This window comes from Neomonachus schauinslandi, chromosome 1 (genome assembly GCF_002201575.2).
Source record: "Neomonachus schauinslandi chromosome 1, ASM220157v2, whole genome shotgun sequence".
NCBI classification, from domain to species: Eukaryota; Metazoa; Chordata; class Mammalia; order Carnivora; family Phocidae; genus Neomonachus; species Neomonachus schauinslandi.
This window is the reverse complement of record NC_058403.1, coordinates 198,324,656-198,340,932: the sequence shown is the minus strand read 5'-3', so window position 1 is coordinate 198,340,932 and position 16,277 is coordinate 198,324,656. Positions and strand designations below refer to the sequence as shown.

Sequence of the window (16,277 nt, the reverse complement as noted above, 5' to 3'; positions counted from 1 at the left end):
AGGACAAACTAATAAGTTGTTTTGTGTATTAATAACAAATCATTTGACAAGCGTCAGCCAGAAGGTGAGGAAGGAGCTCCTGGGGCTGGTGGGGTCAGCCCCAGCCTCGTGGACCAGTCTCCACCCACTCCTATTTTCCCAGAATCACCTTCCTCAGGACTCCCAGGACCTGGTTCTTGGCGGGGATGTGCCGATCAGCTCCATCCAGGCCACCATTGCCAAGCTCAGCATCCGGCCTCCCGGGGCCCTGGATTCCCCAGCTACCAGCCTCCCAAGCCCCGTAGAGCCCCCGGGCCTGCCACCAGCCAGCCTCCCGGAGTCCACTCAGCTCCCGTCCTCCCCCCCACCCCCCGTCTCTCCACCCCAGCCCGAGGCCCCCCAGCCTGAGGAGGAACAGCCAGTACCTGAGGCCCCTAGCCTGGGGCCCCCCTCCTCCTCCCTGGAGCTGTTGGCCTCCCTAACTCCCGAGGCCTTCTCTCTGGACAACTCCCTGCGAGGAAAGCAGCGGATGAGCAAGCAGAACTTTCTGCAGGCCCATAATGGGCAGGGTCTGCGGGCTGCCCGGCCCAGTGATGACCCACTCAGCCTCCTGGATCCGCTCTGGACACTCAACAAGACCTGAATAGGCTTTGCCTGCCCGGTCCTTACACTACATCATCTCCCGCACCGGTCTGCACACCCTAGTAGGGCCTCTCTGGCCGGCCGGTCTCTTACTCCCATTCCTGCTGCCTTCAGCCCTACCTGGCCCAGCCCGCACCCCTGTGGGGTGGAGATGCCTCGCGGGCCTTGGGTCAGGTTCTGCTCCTTTGTGGGACCTGACATTTTTCAGCTCTTTGCTATTAAAGTAATAAACCAACCTGTTCTGTGGCCAGTAGTCTGCCCGTTGCTGCCCTAGGGAGGGAGCCTGAGCCTCAAGCACCGCCTGAAACGTGGTGCCTTCAGTGAGCTTGGGTGGGGCTAGGCGGTAGGAGGACCATGGGGCCGCACTGGGCTCCCACGCCGCTGAAGGGTTAAGGAGGCAGGCCCGCAGCTCGGGCTTGCTGGGCTTCCCTGCCTCGTAACCGCCCCTGTGCACTGAGCACGGCCCTTGCCGGGAGCGACTCGCGCTCGCAGAAGCATGTGAGCAAATGGGGGGCTCCTGGGCACAGGAAGGGCGTGTGGCAGGGGTGCAGCAGCTCTAGGGAAAGATGCAAGTGGCTCAAAAGGCCCGTGGCAGATAGGATTAAAAAAAAAAAAAGTTTAATATTACAATCACGAGACAGGACAGATCAGAGACAGCTTCCGGAAGACTCAGCTCTGCACCGCAGCTCCCGCCCCCTGCTCAGTCCAGCTTCTCCAGCACGGAGGGCACGTACACCAGGCTGAGCTCGCTGCCAAAGTTGCAGACGATGGCGGCATTGTCCAGCACCAGGATCTGGCGGGTGGGCTGGGCCTCACTGTTCTTCCCCAAATAGACGGTCTGTAATAGGTCCCCGTAGTTGAGGTCCCAAAAGGAGACACAGCCCTGGCCGCCAGTCACCAGCAGGTTGTCAGAGATGACCCCCAAGCTTGCACCACAGCCCAGGTCCTGGAGGCAAAAACAGGATCAGCTCGGTGTCCCAAATCCCTCCCTAAAACACCAAGAATCCTGTGGCCCCCGACCTGCCCACCTGCTGAATGGAGTAGAGCTTGATGCCAGTGCTCCGGTCCCAGATGCTGATGAGGTCATCCAGGCCACTACTGATGACGCAGGAGGTGGTACAGGTGAGGGAGGTGACGTCCCCACGGTGAGCGAACATGTGGCTGACCCTGCTGCCGGTCAGCACATCCCACAGGCAGATGGCCCCATCTTGTCCTCCACTGGCCAGCACCATGGTCTAGGGGAACGGGCCCAGGGGGGCTGGGTCACTGGGGCAATACCTCTGTCCACGAGAGTGTCCCAGTGCCCTGGGGAGTGGGGGTCCTCCCGCTCTGCTTCCCAAAAGGTTCTGGGGGCCAGCTGTCCGGAGTCCAAAACAAAGGCCATGGCTTGGTACCCTGGCACCCCACCTGCAGCCCCCGGAGGCTCCCTCACCTGGTCAATGTACACAGCTGTGATGGCCCCCGAGTGGCCCTGCAGGGTGAAGAGGCAACACGAGTCCTCCAGACGGAACACCTAGGGCAGGGGTGGGCATCAGTTCTGGTCTGGGGTGGTTTCCCAGTTCCATTTTGGCCAGGAAATCCCTTCTGTGCATCCTCTCCCTAGCTGACCCCGAACGCTCGCCAACCCGGGCTAGGCCACCCCAGCCCCCACAGACAGAGCCAATCCTCACTCTCAGCGTGTGGTCCTGGCTCCCGGTCACGAGTCGCCCAGCCGCAGCCTTCAGGGCTGTGATGGGTTTCTGGTGTGCACAGGGCACGGTGTGGGTCAGGCGACAGGCTACCGTGTCACTGTTGCTGTACACGGGGGATGCGGGGGAACTGCTCCGCCCTGGAGTCCCTGGAGACAAGCCAAGTATGTGGTCTCTGCGGGCAGCCGCCGCCCCCCCCCCGCCCTCCCGCCAGGTGCAGGCACCTGCCCAGCGCAGGCCCTCTGACCTCGGAATTGCAGGGGGCTGAGGGCAGTGCGGGTCTCCAAGGAGAAGAAATCTAGGGAACCGTTGAGCCGGGCAGCCACAATCCTGGAAGAGAAGAGTGGCTGCTGGTGGCTCTCCCTCAGAACACCCGGGCTGGGGGCCGAGCACTGTGGCCACCTGACGGGTCAGCGCCACTGGGCAGATGGGAACAAACGAAGGGACCACGGCCAAGGGGCAAGCACAGGTGCTGGGAAACATGCTGAAGCCGGGGGACCCAGGCTACAACTCTACTCCGCCTCTGTTTCTCTATCTGTGAAATGGGGACAACTACCCACCTCGCAGGGTGGTCACGAGGGTAAAAAAGTGGCACCTGGAGAATAGGTAAGACTGTGAGTTGAAGGCCCTCAGAGCCTGGAGCTAAAGGAGGGGCTTCTGAGGAGAGAGACGAGCCCCAAGGGGGCTGTGTGTTGGAGCGGCAGGAGGCAGCAGGGTCTCTGGCCTCAGAAAACAGCTTCGATCCAAGCACCACCCACTGCCCTGCCTCCTTCACTGCCCAGGAATTCCTAGGCAGAGACGGGGGTATTTGCCAAGGGGTCCCAAAGCCTTGAAGTGAGTGGAGTTCAAAATCTTCCTCCAGCACAAGGCATGTCTCCCAGGCCTGAACCGGAAAGGCCCAGGCCAGAGCCTGCGAAGGTGCCGTGAAGGGTGAGTGAGGAGGGCGAGGAGAGCCCACAGTCACCAGGAGCTCTGAGGGCTGGGCGGACACCCGGGGGCTTTCCCTGAACCTGAGAAACCAAGCAGCAGGGAAGAACTTGGGAGGAGGGGGAGGAACCCGCAAAGGCGGCCAGGCTCGGGGTGGGGGCTGGGGGTGTCAGCCAAGGCCCGTGCAAGCAGCCTCGCAGGGGCAGAGAGGACAGCTGCAGCCACCAGAACCTGAGTGCTGAGGGCCAAGGGCACCCTGCCCCAAGAATAAAAAGGCTCCGGCTCTAGCTTAGAAGCTGGTGCCACAAACGGTGGGGACCCCAGAGGGCAGAGCCAGCATGGGACAGCTGGGGCAGGCGGGTGAAGTGAGGAGCAGGAGGCCCCGGTCGCAGTGAGACCTGGGTCTATCAGCCAAGAGCTCGGTTGCCTGGGCCCCCGGGGAGCACCCACAGCCAAGGAGCACACCGAGGACGGAGGTGAGCAGCGTACAGCGTCAAACACGAAGGTAAGTTTTAAACAGAAGGTTCTGCTGAGAAAGCATTTTTCGGTCACTGAAAATGCAGCCGAGACCTGGTTAGGTCTAAGCTGATGGACTTATCTGGGAAACCCTGACTCTGAAGAGTAAGAAGAAACCGAGTCACAGGAATTAGGGGCCTATTCTAAGTGCTTCAGTTGTCCCCCCCCCCCACAGGTGTGGGGCTGAGTACTGAGAAGGGCCATCAATCACGCGGTGGGGAAGGACCCAGGAAGGGGACTTCTGCAGAGACCAGGCAGCGCAGCGCCTCTCACCTTTTGTCCAGGAACACAAGGGCCGTGATGCCCGAGGTCACCTCCTCGCTGCTGCAGCGCAGTGTACCCTCGATGGCGTCCCACACCTGCAAGCCCAGAGGCCGTGAGCACCTGCGGGCCGCCAGGCCCCCCCAAACCCGCGCATGGCCGGCCCTCTGCCTACCCCCGCCCTCCCCGCCGGGGCCCTGCCCACCTCCAGGCGGCCGCTGCTCCGCCCCACCACAATCAGGCTGCCCTGCAGCTCCAGGCTCCAGATGGAGCCGTCTGCGCTGGGGGCCCAGGCCAGGCAAGGGGAGCCCTTCTCGGGAGGGCAGCCCCCCTCATCCTCGGGGGTCAGGGGGGGGGGCCCGGGCCCCGGGGAGGACGGGCGCAGGGCTGGCGGGCAGCCGCGCGCCAGGCCATCATCCTGGTACACGCGCTGCACCAGGCGGCTGAAGTCGTAGCCCGGGCCGTCGCGAGCACGGCTGCAGCCCCCCCGGTGCCGGGGCTCGGGCTGCGTGGGTTCCGAGAGCCTCGGCTGGGCCGAGAAGTTGGTGTCGATCAGGCAGGTGAGGTCTGGCTGGTCCCCGAAGAGGGCAGGCGGCGGAGGGCCCCGGGGCCGGTGCCGCAGAGGAGGGCTGTCCCCGGGCTCCTCCGGGCCCCCCTTCCCGCTGTCGGACAGCCGTTCCCAGCTCTCTTGAGCCTCGAACGCGCTGCCAACGCCACTGTCGCGGCGCTGCCTGCCAGGGGCCAGGAGGACGGAGTGAGGACACAGGACGGACGGGAGGGGGAGGGCGGGGAGGGGACGGGCACCTACCCCAGGCGCGGGATGCGCGTCAGGCAGTCCCCAGTCTGCGCGTCCCACACACAGACGTGGCCCGCCAGGCAGCAGCTCACCAGCAGCATGCCGTCGCTGGCCAGGCACTCGATGTCCTGCGCGAAGGGGGCGGTCAGGAGGGGCTCCGGCCCCGCCCCGGCCCCGCCCCGGCCCCGCCCCCGCACGCACCATGAGGTGCCCGCGCAGCACCAGCGGCGCGATCTCGGTCTCAGGCGGCGCGTAGCCGTAGTCGTCACAGGGTAGCTCCCCGCGCCGCCGCCGGCCGGGCCCGCCGCCGGGCTGCCCGTAGTTGCGCGGGCAGAGCACGCGGTAGAGGCACAGCAGCAGCAGCACGAGCACCATGCCGGCCGCCAGGCCGAGCGCCGCCACCCTGCGCGGGCCGGAGCGTGGTTAGGCGCGCCCGCCCCCTCCACCCCGCCCAGCCCCTCCCCCTCGCCCACCCCCTCCCCGTCGCCGGCCTCACTTGTACAGGGTGACGTCCCCGTGGGCCGGCGCCACGCCCGGCGCCCTGGGGCCCGCCTCCCAGAGCCCACCAGGCCCGGGCCGTCGCGGGGGCCAGGCGCTGCGGCCGTCCTGAGGGTGCCGCCCCTCCAGGGCCTCCCTGGGGTTCAGGCGCAGCGTGACCGGGAGGAGGGGCCGGGGGCTGGTGTACCGGGGGGCCGGGGGGGGGGGGGGGGGGGTTGTCAGCGGGGTGCCTGCAGAAGGGCCCCTCCCCACTTCCCACTGGGACTGGCTTAACCTGCTCCACTCCAAGCCCACCCTCTGGGGACAGGCTTCCCAGCACTGGGGGGTGCAGAGCCAAGGCCCTCCCGGCCCGGCCCGGCCACCCAGCCTTGCTCTGTGATGCGCACCCAGCGCCCGGGGAGACACCACTGCATGCGAGCTGCCTCCGCCGCCCGTCCTGGCACAGACTGGGTGCCGGCCAGTGGGCTGATCTCCTTCGGGCTGAGGGGCTGGCAGCGACCTGTGACTTCCCAGGGCTGGGCCCAGGGCGACTGTCTTGGGCTGTGGCCGCCTGGAGCACTGGTTCCTACCTCACAACCCTATGGGTGTTTCTTTGGAAGGAAATGCAGAATTCAAAGCAATGGGTCTCCCGCCTGAGGGGAAAGGGACGCTCTGGGGACGAAGAGCTGACACCAAGCGGGAAGGCAGCAGCTGGCACAGCCCACTCACCTCTTGGCCAGCGTGATGTTGTAGTAGCTGAAGAGCGTAGGCCAGTGGCGGAAGGACAGCTTCCTCCAGAGTTCCTCATCCTCGGGCCCCCACGTTACCTCCGGGACAGGGCTGTCATGGGCGCCCTCTGCTGGGCCCCCAGGCTCAGGCGGCTCTCCATGTAACGTCTGGTTGTCCGGTAACTTAGGGGCATCAGGCGGGAAGATGGAGAAGGCAGGGTCCGGGTGGCTGGCGGGCAGCACGCCACTAGGCACAGGCATGGGAGTCAGGGCGCCCTCGCCCAGCGGGCTCTGTTCTGTCACCTGGGCAGCAAGGTAGGTGCGCAGCCCTGCTGGGTCTGTATACACCAGGATGCCGATCCAGATGACGGTGCCGGCCTGCAGAGGGGCAGTGGGTGCTCAGCAGGGCCTCTGGGTGCTCAGCAGCCTTGGCCCTCGTGCTGGAAGGAAGCAGCACGGGGACCTCAGGCCTGGGGGTGGGGAGAAGACACAGGCCCCAATCTGTCCTCCCTTCTGCCTCTCCAAGTCCTCCCACTACCACCTGGGCCAATTGCCACTGGAGGGACCTAGTTCCCTTTTCATGGTCATGGTTTGGGGTTCCCGGCCTAGAAATACAAAGCGCACCTTTAGCACTTCCCCAATCCCCATCTATCAGCTGGGGCCAGAAAGCAGGCACCATTCCCACGGACAGCACGGCCAGAGGGACCAGCTAACTGACCTGCTCCAGAGTCGGACCTGCCCACAGGTCCCCCCCAGTCCTCAGGGGGCCTCAGTCTCGCTCCCTCTCCCTGCAGCTCCATGGGGGCGCCACTGCTGGCCAGAAGCCAGCCCTGCTCCTCCCCTTCCGCCCAGCCCAGCAAGTGAATGATTCAGCCAGCATTTTCTGACTCCTGCACACTGTGTGGCAGGGGAACCCTGGCTTGGGGAACCAAGGTAGTTCCATCCTGGAGCACCCCATCAACCAGACTCGTGTCCTGGGTCCCTCTAGGGAGATGATGACTCTTCTACCCCATGCTCCTGGGGCTGCTTCTCCCAGGGATAGGCTTATCAGCTCAGAAGCCACCAGGATCTGGGCAGGAGGGTATGGTGGGCGGCTTCCCAAAGCCAGGCTTCCTGGGGCCATGAGGGCCTGAGGAACATCTCCCACCTCCAAGGCAAAGTGCAAAAGTCCAGAGGGAACGAACGGAGTGCTGGCCCTCAGAGGGCAGGGCAGGGGTGGCAGGTACCATGATAAGGCGCTGTGCCAGGCGGGTGCGGGCCAGGAAGTAGATGACGCGCAGCCTCTTGGGGAGTCGCAGATTTCGGAAGGAGGACGGTTGCAGTGTGATGGTGTGGGGTGTGGAGGGCCGCACAGCCAGCTGCCGCTCGAAGCGTGCTGGCCGCCCCACTGGTTTTGCTGGGGGCAGGCAGGCCTCCGAGGGCAGCCGCTTGTTCAGGTCCGCTAGCTGTGTGTGTGGGGGGGAGGGGCACAGTGGTCAGGGCTCGAGGCTGCTGTCCAGCGGCGGCCCTCGACCAAGATCTGCACCACTCTCACCCCGAGATGCCCTGAGGCTGGCCAGGGAGGGAGGTGGGGGCAGGGTAGAGCGCACTCCTACCTCCATCCGGCGAATGTCAATGGAAAGGACAGTGGTGAAAAACAGCATCTGAAGGAAGAAGTCCGACACCAGGCCCACAACGGCAAAGAGACAGAACTCCTGGAATTAGAGCAGATGAGGGGACACGATGACATCACGGCCCAGCACCTGAGAAGCAGATCCCTGCCTGCAGGCACTTCAAAATCTGCAGGACAGTGGCGGGCAGAGCCCAGCAGAGAGAAAAAGTTCTGAGTCTGGGAGCAGCCAAGGTTGGGGGGGGGGGGGGCGGCCCCCACCAGGGGGCAGCAGAGACTCCCCCACTCACCTTGATCCAGAGAAGATGGAAGGGTGGGTGCTCTCCCTAAACTTTCCAATCCCCCTAGAGAGGAGGGCGTGATCCCACCTGAAAAGCTCTGAGCCCCACCATCCCGCTCCCCGCAAAGCTCTCCCCCACTGATCCTTGGGCCCTGCTTAAGTCCTGTGACCAATGCCTACTTAGAGCCCACGACTGACCCAATGTCAGGACTCAGACGGCTTCCTGGCCAGTGACTGCACAGAACCAAAGGAGGGAGAGAGGGCAGGAGGGAATTAATTTCTGCCCTGAAACTGAATACGGGTAGTGTCTCTGCTCCCCAAGCTCTATCAACAGATGGAATCTCCTCAGATTTCAGTTTTCCTCCCCTGCCCTTCACCACAGCTTCCACTCACATCTGGGGTAAGATGAAGGACCCAGCTCGTGGTGGCACAGGGGTCATGGCAGCTCTACTGTCCCAAGGTGGCACTGTGTCCTGCAGATGCCCTCTGGGTCACCCTATGTTCTCTGCTCACCCCCACAACTCAGCAGGCCTGCCAGCTCTAGGGGAAGGCAGAGGAGGACAAGATGCATGGCTCCCTTCCTGTAACCCCTCAAGCAGTGGTCAGCAAGTCTGCACTCTGACTCAGTGTAGGTCCCCTCCGGCTGCTCGTAGCCCCACAGCTGCGTGGGGGCACTCGGCCAAGACCAGGAGCCACTCGGAGCAGTGGCCCTCCACTGGGGGGAGGGGTGCGGTATGTCTGGAGGCTGCAGATGTGGGTCAGGGCTAAGCCTAGGAAGGAGGAAGGGACCAGTGCAGGGGCCCCACAGGGCTTGCGCCTGAGAAATGAGAAACAGGTCTGGCTGGAACTGGGTGAGAACTTCTGAACCAGGCCTGCCAGGAGCACTCTGTGCATGGAACACCATCTTGGCAGCAGAGGTCCCAATGCAAGGGTGTCTGCGTGGAGAGGGGTACGCCCCCCACCCAGCAGGGGAGCCGAGCAGCTGGCTCCACACTCACCCAAGGGGCAGGCCTTGGGGCCTTACCTGGATGGCGGGCACCAGGGTGAAGTAGCCAATGAGGATGATGCCCAGCTCCGTGGCCATGTTCTTCATGATGGACCAGCTCTCACTGCTTAGGCCTGCAGAGGACAAGAGGGCCATGGGGCCAGCACATGGGAAGCGTGCCCAGCCTTCTGAGGCAGCCATTCCACCACAGTGGCCCAGTGCTCAGGACTCCGTCAGCACCCAGGCTCCAGGTGTTGCCACCACCGCAGAGCCGTCGCGGGAAGGGGCTGGGGAGTACAGAGGAGAGCTACAACCACCATCAGAGGAAGGGGGAGGCAGGGTGGTAGGATGAGCAAATCCAAGGGGAAAGCCGAGGGCCACCCACTCTAGCACGTTCGGCCTCCACGTACCGTTCAGTCTGGTCTGCACGGGCCTGCCCACGCATGGCAGAAGGCCCGAGCGATGAAGTGCTAGCTGTGTTCTTCCTCCAGCCCGGCCCCCAGAGCAAGCCCTGCCGGGTAAGGGGCCATGGCCCCTCGTGTCCTCGGAGCCCCCCATCTAGGGCAGGGCCTGGCCTCTCACAGAAACTCATGAAGGCTCGTCCAATGAGCGAACAGCCTGCCCTCGGCCCTGTTCCCACAGACTGGGGGTTAGGAGGAGGAAGCGCAAGAGTTCAGACTTCCGGGTCTAGGCTCCCTGCCCACTCTCCTCAGCATCCCGATCCCCACCTCCTGGCACTGAGGCCCAGGGGCCCTTTGTGGCAGCTGTGGAGGCAGCATCTCTGAAGGGACCGGCCGCAGGAGCCTGGGCCGAGTGCGGGAGGGTGAGGCGGGAAGAGAAAGCACCAGGTGCCAGTGTGGACGAAGGGCCACTGAACACGAGCCCTGGAGCAGAGTTCAGCTGTGTTCTTACTGACACATGAAACAGGACAAAGTCCAGTCCAGCAGTTCTGTGGTTCCTCAAGGCATGTGCTAACAAGCCCCCAGGGCCTGATGGTCCACACGTTACACTAGAGGTCAGAGCAAGGGCGATTTCTGGGGCCCCGTCTCCTCCACAGCAGGAAGCCCAGCACAGAAGGCCCCCCAGCATCCCCCGCCAGCCACGTTACCTTGGGCGATGCGCAGCTTCACCTCCAGGTCCACCGGGGTCGAGACCACTGACTTGGTGAGCACCAACACGTTCTCTAACCCAATAACCACCACAAGGTAGGGGAAAATCTCGCTGGGGACAGAGAGGGAGAAGGTGAGGACAGTGCTGAGGAGGGCCCCCAACACATGCTGGTTCTCCACAGGTTTGGGCCCCAGGAAGACTGTGGGGTTTGCGGCCTCTAGTGGGAGGCTGCTGAGTGACTTCCAGAAGCACAGGGCAGAGCCCCAGCCTCCTCCACCCCGCCACACAGGGCCTCTGCCTACACAGCTCCCAGCTTTCAGGCAGGCCTGGAAGCCTGGCCAAGGGGTCAGCAAGCATCCCGGCCTCCATGTACGCAGCACAGAGTGGCTGCCAGAGCACCGCTCTCCCTGTCCCTCCCACACCGGACTCTGCGGGACAGAGCAAATGGCCGGGAGCCCTCAGCAGCACTGCAGGCCAAGCCGTCGGGACTAAGTAGACGGGGGATGAGAGGAGCCTCTGCGGAGGCCGTGTGGAGAACTGCTAGCTCTCCAGGGCCCACTTGAGGCCCGCACTACCGGTGAGGACTATGAGAGACAAGGCACACCGGCTGAGGTGTACTTGCCGGGATCCCTGCTGCGGGCTCTGAGGAGGGCACAAGAGCCCCGGGGGAGGGGGCGTCAGCCCCATTGGGTTCAGGAAAGGAAGCAAGTGTTCCACGAGCAAGGGAAGTAACAGAAGACACAGCATCGCTGCTCCCGCAACCAGCCCAGCCAGCCCCGGTAGGGGATGGGCCAGGCGCTCAGCGACCACTAACGGCCAGGCCAAGGGCGGGCGGGCAGGGGGTGGGGTAGCCAGAGCCGGGGAGACCGAAGACAAACATGGGCCGGGGCTTCCAGCCCAAAAGTTGGAGAGAAATGGCAAGAGAAAGCACACATCAATGGAAAGGTGGCAAATTAGAGTGTGCTTGTGTCTTTTAAAAGAACTCCGAAATGACCTATTTTATTAGTCATTTAAATGTTTTAGTAGTAAAAAAGGGAAGAAATATACCTTTTTTTTTTTTTAAGATTTTATTTATTTATTTGACAGAGAGATAGAGAGCACAAGTAGGCAGAGTGGCAGGCAGAGGGAGAGGGAGAAGCAGGCTCTCCGCTGAGCAGGGAGCCGGACTCGATCCGGCTCTATCCCAGGACCCTGGGACCATGACCTGAGCCGAAGGCAGCCGCTCAACCGACTGAGCCACCCAGGTGCCCCGAAATGTACCTTTCTTAACCTCCTACCCATCTGTGCCTTAAACCATCAAGGAGCAGTATGCATGTGTATATATATGAACACACATGCACGTCCACATCCACTTACAGACACACACACACGAAGGACAAGGCCACACATGTGCAGAAACCCACTTATATACACATATACAACCCCACCTGTATATGTGTTATATGTATACACAGATGTACTATACATACATGAGTATGAACGCAAGCCAGGTAAGTTAAAGGTAAAAAATGTACCTCTTAAATGTCAAGATAACAACGCAAAGATACAAGGTACCAGCAAGCATCCAGTCCCGGGCAAGCCCAGAGGCTCTCCGGTCTGAAGCTCGGTGGAGCCTGGTGGGGACCTACCCGCCGTTGAGGGTGGGTGTCAGGCCGAAGAGTGTGCAGAGCCCCACGGACATGAGCAGCGAGCTGAGCACTGTGACCACGGCAGCCAGAGCCAGCCCCCACTTGGACTTGACCATGTCGATCTTGCCTGGAGGGCAGAGAGGGCACATCAGGGCGGCATCTCCCCCAGACCCTGACACACCCCAGCCCTTTGGGGCTTATCTCCCAGGAGTAGAGTGAGGAAGGGGTGGCCCCTGGTTTAACCCAAGAAAAGGACAGCCACGCAAACTTCCCAGTCTCAGAGAAATGGTGTCTTTTGGGAACCCTAACCCAAGAAGGGTCTTTTCCTGAGAAGCCAGAGAAGGCCTGGACGAACCCAAGCCTGAGACTCTGCTGGAGGATGAAGCCCTGGCTTTTGTGACCGCTGGGCATGTCTGACATCTCTGCCCAAGCCACCTCCAGAGGCAGGGAGGCAGGTGGTCTGGAATGCCCATTTGGCTTGGAGAAAGCCCCAGCCTCCGTGCTGTGCACCTACGTGTGGAGAAGTAGATGTAGGCAAACAAGATGATGTAGGTGGTCACGAGGGGGATGAGTTCGGCGATGCCAATCTCCTCCTTGAAGTGCACGTGGACCAGGCTCTCCGCCCGCAGGCTGCAGTTGGGGCTGGGGTGCAAGAGCATCAGGCGGGCCCGCAGGCTGCCCAGGAACCTGCTCGTGGAGTGGAGTGGGGTGGGGTGGATGAACTGTCCCTCTTGGGCCAGGGGCAGAGACAATCCCTGGAAGGAAGGCCAATCAGGGCTGCCCTCCTCCCCATGTTGGAGGGAGCTTTTCTGTGGTGTCTGAGCTTCCCCACAATCTCCAAGGGGCTTTGGAAGAATGACGAAGTTGTCTCAGGAGCTCCCCCAGCCCCTTCCTCAACACCCCTTTCCTGACCCATCAATAGCACTCTGAGTGCCCCAGGCCCAGACAGCCAATCGGAGGCATCTCCGGTGCTCTCTGCCTTGGTAGGGAGCTGCCTGCAGCACTTTGCTGGGAAGGCCTGAGGCCACATCGGGCCACCAGCTGGGGACTCCTACCAGAGGCTCAAGAAAGATCAGTGGAAGCACCAGGACATTGAATTTGCCTTAGTCCCCTATTCTTTTTTTTTTATTTTTTAAATTCAATTATCCAACGTATAGTTAGTCCCTTATTCTTAACTAGGCCAGGTCAGGTCATCCCCGCTCAAATGTGAAAACACAGCATCCTTCAGTCTAAGGGAAATAAACATTTCAACTGGAGGCCTGAAAACTGCAAGTTCCCAGGGGGCATTCTGGGCACCCTAAACCAGAACGGGGACTACTCAAAGCCTCATGCCATTCCACAGCCCAGCCAGGAGCCCCGAGCGCCGACGACCTTACTTGGCATGGTAGCGCTGGAAGACCAGGGTGATAGTGTACGAGACCATCCTCTTCCTGGTGTAGAGGCTCACCCCGCTGTACTTCCCAGGAACACCAAACAGCAAGTCTGCAGACAGAAACCAGCAGTACTGACATACGAAGATAGCCACTGTAGAGCCGCCAAGGACCCCTCCCTACCCCCTACCCTAAGAAACAAGGGATAACCCCTGATATGCCAGAGCACCCATCAAAGAGGACATGGTGATCAACCTAGGCAACCTGCCCTGGAGGTACCTTTGAGTGTGGCTGAGGTCTGTAGAGTTTTGGGCTCGTGCTGGTGGATGGTCCCGATGATGTCAGGATCAGCATGGAAGCGTTCCCGGTCATTCTGCCAGAAGTTCCCAGGGGACAGCAGCAGACATCCATGCTCGGGAAGTAGGTTCCGGAGCTTCCTGAGGCCTGGCAGCAGGTCAGTCACCTGCAGGCACACCTCCTCCAGGCCCCTGGTCCCAGAACTGTGCAGGAGATAGCACAAGGCACCCGCTGTGTCCGTGAGCACTCAGCAGGCGCACTGCACTTACAGGGAGAGCCTCTGTCATCAGGTTCCCGGATGCCTGCTATCTCAAAGAGCCTAAGGATTAGGACAGCAGGGGAAAGTTCTCCCAGGTGGTCAACAACCAAACCATGTGGTTGATGGACCTTCACAGTACACGTGCGGCCCCGAGCCTCTCTGAGAAGTGTGTTCTGGGAGTGTGCACAACCTCTCGCCCACTAAGACACCTCAGCCAATTCAGTGGGCAGCTGAATTCAGTGGCAATTCAGTGGGCAGAAAATGAGGGGCTTCATTTCATTCACCAAAACGCGTGTCAAAGCTCTCAGCTAACTAAAATCCCAGCGGGTGAAGCAGCCTGTGAAGCCAGCACACTCCGGAGACCCACGGGGGGCCGGGGGACACCGCCCGGGCTGGGGCTTCAGAGGTGATCCCCAGGTGGAGCGGGCTTCTCCTCAGCCCGACCACAGTCACGTCCACACCTCTGAGCCGCCAGGCAGTAAGCCACCTGAGGGGCGAGCAAGCTCGGCACGGGGTCAGCGCAGAGGACACCTACTCTATCTGAGACCTGAGGACGAAACCACCTGCGCCCTCTGAAGAGGTCCAGGGGAGCGTGGGCACAGTGGCCCCACAGGAGGCTGAGGAAGGCAAAGCGAGCTCACCCGCCACTCTTCTCACTTGTTCAATTCCTGCCAAGCTGGCTGGCTCAGTATTGCCCTTCGGGACGGAACAGATTCAGGGAGGCTGGGGTCTCTGAGAGGGATACCTGTCTCTCAGCACGTGGTTCCGGATCTCTTCCACCAACTGGAATGCCCGGGACAGAGGAGAACGGAACACATCCACCGCCAGCAGGTTCTTGTGCCAGGGAGACACCGAGGACTTCACAAATATCTGCTGGATGTAAGCCACAGGGGCGCCCACATACTGCAGAAGAAATAGGGGAGGGGGGGAAATGGGCCCACATTCAGTAAGGGTTTACTAAGCATCTACGATGGGCAAAGTGTGTGGGGCCCAAAGGACAGGCCTTCAAAAATGAAGATGTCCACGAGGGGCTTTTTACCATCTATGAACCATTTTCCTAAACACTTCCCAATAGACCAGGGATCGGCAGACTATGGCCACAGGCTCAATCAAGCCCGGCACCTGCTTTTCTAAATACGGTTTTCCTGGAACACAGCCATGCCCACTCCATTCCGTACTGTCTGGGGCTGCTTTCATGAAACAATGGCCGAGGTGAATGTTCACCACAGAGACTATGACCCATGAAGCCTAAAAGCACTTACCATCCAGTCATCTATGGGACCGCTCTGCCGCCCTCACAGTGGACCCTAAGCTCCCAATAGGGTGCAGCCTTAGGGATCCTGCCACTTGCAGGTTAGCGGATTTTAAAGATCCAAGGACCCAATTTTAAATCCCGGCTCTCCAACTGTATGGCCTTGGGAACATGTTGGATTTCTCTGGATTTTGGTTTCCTCACTATGAAAGGGGGGTGACTGACATTCACCCTGCAGCATCGAGAATATGCACACACACTCACACATGCCTCCCACCACACGGACCCAGAGACACACATGCATACAAACAGCACATGCAGAGATTAAGTATTAATGGAAATATTAGCAATAAACAGTTGTGGCACATCTTTTCATTGCCCCCCCGCCCCGACAGTCCTATGAGAAGGTGACTCCCCAGGCTTTCATGACTCGTGCAGGGGGATGCAAGGACCCAAGCCCGTGTGTCCTCACTGAATGTCACACACTTCTCTCACTAGAACCGGCCATCTGCCCTGGAAGGGCTAACAACAGGCACCTGACCGAAGTATTTAGACATGTAACAGGCATGTCTGAATAACTCCCAGTGATGGAGAGCTTATGGAGCACCCCCAAAATGAGGTACTGGATTAGCCGTGGCAGGATTACAGCCCAGGGAGAAAGTGCGTGGAGCCGTGAAGTGGGGAAGGCCAGGCAGGAGGGGGACGGGGAGGGCCCTTGAGAGCACATCCAGTCCAGAGAGCACAGGGAGTCCTGCCAGGTAATCCCAGAAATCATAGCTAGAATAAGGGGAGGCTGGGAGGATGCCTGACTGAGCAGTCCGGTTTCTCACCAGCTGACAAAGAACAGCCCCGGGAGTCTCTGAGAGGAAGGGTGACCAGACGAAAGCAGCGCTCTGGAAGCCTACTCTGGAGTTACGGCGTCAGCCAGCTGGAGGCCGGGCAAGACGGCCGGCGCCATGACGCACGGTGGTGTCGGCTGCAGGGAGCTGCAAGGGCTGTCTCCACGCCTGCGCCACAATCAGGGACTCCCAAGGGCAGGGGAGGACATGAAGGAAGGCCACTCAGCCACTCGATGATGGCCGGATACGTTATTGCACAAGCGAGGGTCAGGATGCTGAACCGAACAGCAAGTTAAGGCCTCCTGAGCTTAAAGGAACAACCCAAGGCAACCACCTGTGCCTTTGTGAAGTTTACACTTATGAAGCCATGTCTTACAAAGGCTCTGGGGACAGAAGGCCTCACCTGCTTTGTCATTTGCACCGACCTGGCCTGTTAGAAGTTGCCCAGAGGCACAGAGGGATCTGGATGGAGCCGGCTGCCGCAGGCTCTGACCTGAACAGCAGCTCATTGGTTCAACTCATCACACAGGCCTGCGTGGGGGAGGAGCCGTCGCGTACAGCTCTACAAGGAGAGCTGTCCCCGGGGCAATCATCCCCAAACCCTGTGAAGGACACAGCGTGTCACCCAGGGGCA

The 16,277-nt window shown here is 61.1% G+C and overlaps 2 protein-coding genes across 2 annotated transcripts in view; one reads left to right on the top strand and one right to left on the bottom strand.

Moving 5' to 3' along the window:
* PTPN23 (protein tyrosine phosphatase non-receptor type 23) overlaps positions 1-852 on the top strand; it is a 32,848-nt gene extending 31,996 nt beyond the window's left edge. The window contains exon 24 of the mRNA XM_044921742.1: positions 17-852. Within this exon, the coding sequence (XP_044777677.1) occupies positions 17-622 (606 nt within the window). The 3' untranslated portion in view covers positions 623-852. The remainder of the gene's footprint in view (positions 1-16) is intronic.
* A 370-nt stretch (positions 853-1,222) lies between these two features.
* LOC110577597 (SREBF chaperone) overlaps positions 1,223-16,277 on the bottom strand; it is a 64,319-nt gene continuing 49,264 nt past the window's right edge. The window contains exons 4-23 of the mRNA XM_044921739.1: positions 14,298-14,455; positions 13,276-13,496; positions 13,003-13,108; positions 12,141-12,313; positions 11,627-11,753; positions 9,997-10,109; positions 8,928-9,022; positions 7,610-7,708; positions 7,241-7,459; positions 6,018-6,392; positions 5,306-5,496; positions 5,011-5,212; positions 4,822-4,937; positions 4,219-4,744; positions 4,026-4,111; positions 2,557-2,639; positions 2,292-2,458; positions 2,054-2,134; positions 1,650-1,856; positions 1,223-1,567 (exon numbers count right to left, since the gene is read on the bottom strand). Coding sequence (XP_044777674.1) covers positions 1,322-1,567; positions 1,650-1,856; positions 2,054-2,134; positions 2,292-2,458; positions 2,557-2,639; positions 4,026-4,111; positions 4,219-4,744; positions 4,822-4,937; positions 5,011-5,212; positions 5,306-5,496; positions 6,018-6,392; positions 7,241-7,459; positions 7,610-7,708; positions 8,928-9,022; positions 9,997-10,109; positions 11,627-11,753; positions 12,141-12,313; positions 13,003-13,108; positions 13,276-13,496; positions 14,298-14,455 — 3,591 coding nt within the window. The 3' untranslated portion in view covers positions 1,223-1,321. The remainder of the gene's footprint in view (positions 1,568-1,649; positions 1,857-2,053; positions 2,135-2,291; positions 2,459-2,556; positions 2,640-4,025; positions 4,112-4,218; positions 4,745-4,821; positions 4,938-5,010; positions 5,213-5,305; positions 5,497-6,017; positions 6,393-7,240; positions 7,460-7,609; positions 7,709-8,927; positions 9,023-9,996; positions 10,110-11,626; positions 11,754-12,140; positions 12,314-13,002; positions 13,109-13,275; positions 13,497-14,297; positions 14,456-16,277) is intronic.